The sequence below is a fragment of the Euprymna scolopes genome, chromosome 24, assembly GCF_053919585.1.
Source record: "Euprymna scolopes isolate OS-2025 chromosome 24, ASM5391958v1, whole genome shotgun sequence".
Lineage (NCBI taxonomy): Eukaryota > Metazoa > Mollusca > Cephalopoda > Sepiida > Sepiolidae > Euprymna > Euprymna scolopes.
Genome location: NC_136505.1, coordinates 72,352,834 through 72,357,864, shown reverse-complemented (window position 1 = coordinate 72,357,864; position 5,031 = coordinate 72,352,834). Strand labels below are relative to the sequence as shown.

At 32.3% G+C, this 5,031-nt stretch overlaps 1 protein-coding gene across 1 annotated transcript; it reads right to left on the bottom strand.

Moving 5' to 3' along the window:
- Positions 1-4,274: 4,274 nt before the first annotated feature.
- LOC145246506 (SCAN domain-containing protein 3-like) lies at positions 4,275-4,634 on the bottom strand. The gene has a single exon (XM_080108120.1). It carries the CDS (start codon positions 4,632-4,634, stop codon positions 4,275-4,277), a length of 360 nt encoding a protein of 119 aa, XP_079964246.1.
- Positions 4,635-5,031: the final 397 nt, after the last annotated feature.

The following is a 5,031-nucleotide window of genomic DNA, read 5'->3' as shown; positions in this document are numbered from 1 at the left end:
ACAAAGGACAATTCCACGGTAATTAACCCATGATTTCGGTCACCCTTTTTAAAGATGGTCACTATTACTGTGTCTTTAAGCTCCTTTGGTACTTAACGTTCTTCCCACATCTAAAGAACGATAGTAAATAGTCTTGTTTTCAGATGTTGTCCACCATATTTCAAAAGGGATATAATCAGGCCCACAGGATTTATTTACTTTCATTTGCTTCATCACAATTAGAAATTCTGTAAATGGTTGTGGTGCATTCATCCATAATTGCGCTGGTTAATGTGGGACCATTTTGAGAAAGTCCTTATCTGCAGCACATTCTTTACCAACATATGTACACACACACTACCCCCATATATATATATATATATATATATATATATATATATATATATATATATATATATATATAAACTTTGATGCAAGTTCAGGAAACCTGCATCTAAAATTCCAAGTGTTCCGGCCCAAAATGGGCGGAGAAATTTGAAAAATTTTGCAAGGGTCAACTCTTTTCACTTTGACTAAATCTTCGCCCAAAAAACTGATCAAATAGCTGGTTGCATGTCTGAATACCCTTTAAATCAAATTTCAAATGTTTAGACCCACATTTGGCTAGATAGTGTACTATAGACCGCAAGGGGCAACTCTTTGAGGCTTGACCCCTTTGGCAGCCAATTTCCGGCCTAATAAAAAACGATTAAAAAGCTTACCCTTTGTTTAAATACACTTTATGTAAGATTTCAAAAGTTTAGACCAATAATTTGCTCAGTAATTTGATAGAGACCGCAGAGGTCAAAAGTTTTTTTTAACTTAGACTCCAATTATGACCCCTTTACATTTATTATTTTTGCTCAAATGAAAATACAAGTTTGATGCATGTCCAATTAACTTGCATCCAACATTTCAGGTGTTTAGAACCAAAATTAGTTTAAGTAGACGTTTCAAATGTCAAATTGGTGAACAACCAAATGTCTGGCCGAAAACGGATTAAACTGATTTTTCCAAATCTCAATACTTCTTATGTCAACTTTGACTTTTGAAAATTTACCGAGTAGTTTGGTAGGATAATCCAAACACATATACACACAAATACACAGACACACACACTCACATTCACTCACACACACACACACACTTTTATCGATATATTAGCAGTTTAGCTCGGCTTTGCTTCTGGCCTTACACACTGTTCATAACTTTATGTTTATGTGTGTATATATATATTAAAAAGTTTGATCGGTGTTCAGGTAATCTGCATAAAAAAATCAAGTATTTATACCCTAAAATACGCGGAGGAGTTTGGTAGAGTTTGGAAATCTCAACTCTTTCAACTTTGACCTCTTGACAGACGAGGTTTTGAGCAAAAGCTTATGAAAAAGCTTGCTAGAGATCTGTATTCCCTTTATGTAAAATTGCAAATTTTTGGATCCAAAATTCCCTGAATACTAATCTTGAGACGGCAAAGGTAAAATCTACTGAACGTTGTCCCCTTAGCAGCAAAATTTTCAGCCAAAACATGATTGTATCTGATTACACGTTATATTAAATTTCAAATGTTTAGAGCAAAAATTTGCGGAGTAATTTGGTAGAGACTGCAGAGGTCATCTTTTTTAACGTTAACCCCAATTAATACCCTTAAGATTGTACGCTGAATACAGAAATATCAATTAGATATTCCGGGGACAACGACTTCTTAGATAGAAAGACCTGTACTATGCACTGTAATTAAATGGCTGCTACGTTTGTACGCGTACGATAAGCAAGTCTTTTTTTCTGCGATCTGTACTGCCACCTAGCGAAAACAAACCAACTTTTTTTCTGTACAAACAAGAACTAAGTAATGCGCCTGCGTGTAAAATAAAACAATTACGATTTTTCACTTTCTTGATTACTTACCTGTTTAGGCCGGTTTTCAGGGCGGTGAGTAAATTACAATGCATATCTTGATAACTACTTTTCTCTGCAAAAATGGAATGAGATTTTCTAATTCAGCATATTCGTCATCTTAGAGAAATGTGATAATGTGGGCCTATTGTAAAATATTACTTTTTTTAGGTTTTGTGTATGTATGCGTCGTTTAACATCTAACAAATAAAAATACTATAGATGTTTCCTTTCTATTTGTGGGACAATTATATTTATACGGAAAAAGTGATTTTCTAACGACTAAACGCAGCGTAGTATAAAACCCCGACATTACCGTGATAAGAACGACTTCAGAATAAACGCACCGATCTCTACATGTTGGTTCAACATGTTATTATACGTGCATCAGTAATATAAACCATACATAACTTCCATGTTAATGGATATTACTATATCTGGTGTTTTTAAGGTTCCGGAGCATTTATTTTATTTGCTGGTTTACTATGTAGTTTGGAAATCAGTTGGTAATGTTTTTACTTCGCGTAGTAGGGTTGGTTAGGTCAAAGGGGATTAGTTTGGAGCGATTAAGAAGCTTTTGATTTTTGCAATCTTGTATCGGGAACAGCATTCTCTATTAATATATATATATATATATACATATATATGTATGTATATGTATATATATATATATATATATATGATATATATATATATATATATATATATATATATATATATATATATATATATGTATATCATATATTTTTACATTTTTATAAAAAGCTATTTTTACATGATATTTTTTTCCGCAATTGAAGGCTTAAACTTAACAGAACACTCGAAAACAACTTTCAGAAAAATGCTTCTTTTGTGTTCAGATGTTTTATTTTAATTATTTTATTCGTTTTTATTTATTTTAGTTTATTTTAGTCACTTTTTACTTCATCGTTTATTTATATTTGACTATTTTAGTCATTCTTAATCAATTTAAATAAACTTTATCATAAAATCTGATATATTTGAATTTTTACATAGAATATTGTTCTCGAATTATATTGTTCTTGAACTTATGAAGACTACTTTAAAATACACTTAGCATGCTGCAATCAATCATATTTACTAATTTCTGTTACATATCTAAGATTTGCAATCTTGTAAATGCGGGATGTCTCAGTTTTCATTAAATATGTCTACAGCCACTTCTATATCTCTTTTTAATCACAATAAATTTAACTGTATATGGTCCTTCGTTATCCTTTAAACCGGTGGTTCCCAACCTATTTTCTGCCATGACCCACCGAGGCATTTCTAAAATCCTGATGCCCCCCCTTTGTGATATTTAATTTTTGTTATTAAAAACTCCTCTGTTATTCAGTGAAGTAAGCTTAAACGGCCATTAACTTGTATCTACACAAGGTTCCAAAGAACATGGCATTCATGAAAGAGAAACATTTTTAAACGAAAGGACATTTAAATAAATAAAGTTTTAAATTTAAAACATATAATAGAGAACTGAGGTGCGAAAATATCAAATCTTTTAAATGAAAAATTATTTTATAATACTTTTATCATTTTAATTATTGAATAATAATAATAATAATAATAATAATAAATTAAATTTAGCTTTCATGAACATGTCTGTTAGTGAGATGCTTGAGCACCATGTCTGCGACAGAGAGATTTTATGTCAGGCTCTAATTTAGTGAGCTTAAGTCTCAAGTCTCCTCGTCTAGTGATATCTAGTATATTTCTTTTATTCAGTAATAAATCATTGACAGCACTAAAGCCACATTCAGCTAAATATGAAGGTAGGAAGGGTAACAACAATTTTCTTGCTAAGTTGACTGAATGTGGGTATTTAGTTTCTGTCTCATCACATCACTCCTTTTATATTGAATAAAGTTTTAACTGACTCATCATTTTGCATTTCCGAGAGTTCTTCTTGGTACTGCATCGAAATATCAGATATATCCACTAGCATTGGCTACATCACCCATGTTGGAATATCAATTTGTTTTAAATCAGAAAATCGTTCTTTAAAATCAGCGGCCATTATTTTCAGATGATCCACAATGACAAGTACAGCAGCATCAGTCACCTCACATTTTTTAGCCAATGAAACTAGTCAAATATTTTGTTAGACATGTTTTTTGACATACCTCAATAAATGAAACGAAGCCTTTGTCTTTGCATCCAAAAGGGTTTTATTCTATCCTTGAAGTTGTTCATTTAACAGATTCAGTGTTTTTCAAAAATATCTGTTAAATAACTTACAAATGCTTTACCATCAACAGTTTGCAGGTGCTTCATTTCAGGCTTGTCACTTAAAAAGTCACTAAGAACATTATATAGGTCCATGAATCTTTTCAGGCAATTTCCCTTTGAGAGCCACCTCACCTCAGTGTGAAGTAAAAGTCTCACATAATCTGCATCTTCATTTCACAAAATTTCTCGAAGAGACGCTCACATTTTGCATTAGCTTTGATAGAATTGATACATTTTATAATTGAGCGTAGTACCTCATTAAGAACAGGAGTAATATTTTTGGCCACTAAGTACTCTCTATGAATAACACAGTTCACCACAATCATTTCTGGATTCTTATCTTTCATCAATTTTGAGCAGCCTTTTTTCTTGCCCATCATAACTGGAGCACCATCTGCAGCATAAGATGTTATATTTTCTATTGGGGTATTATTGACGTGTAAGTAATTGTTTACCTTATCATATACATCAGCAGCGGAAGTGGTGGTTTCTAACGATTTGCAGAACACCATTTCTTCATCAAATTCACCTTTATCAATATATCTTGCATATGCTTACAATATGGCCTCACTATCTCTCAGAGACGTCGCATCCATTGTAGTGAGAAAGGTGTGGATTTCAACTTTTCAACAAGTTGAATTTCAATATCTGCACTCATTTCATCTATTCTTCTACTAACAGTATTGTTACTGAGTGGCATGACTTTAACAGCCTTGTCAACCTTTTCCAGGACTGTTTTAAGAAATGCTGATATTGATGGTTTTATTAAATCCTCTCCTATAGTATGATGTTTTCCACATTTAGAAATCGGTAAAGATATCTCGTAACTAGGCTCAAGAGTACGACTGACACTAACAGTTTGTGTAGTAAACAGAGACTTATTGTTGATCTTTTTGCAAACTTCTCCTT

What these genes read in the sequence shown, in the direction of transcription:
- LOC145246506 (XM_080108120.1), bottom strand. Translation starts at nt 4,634, where the DNA reads ATGGTGTTCTGCAAATCGTTAGAAACCACCACTTCCGCTGCTGATGTA.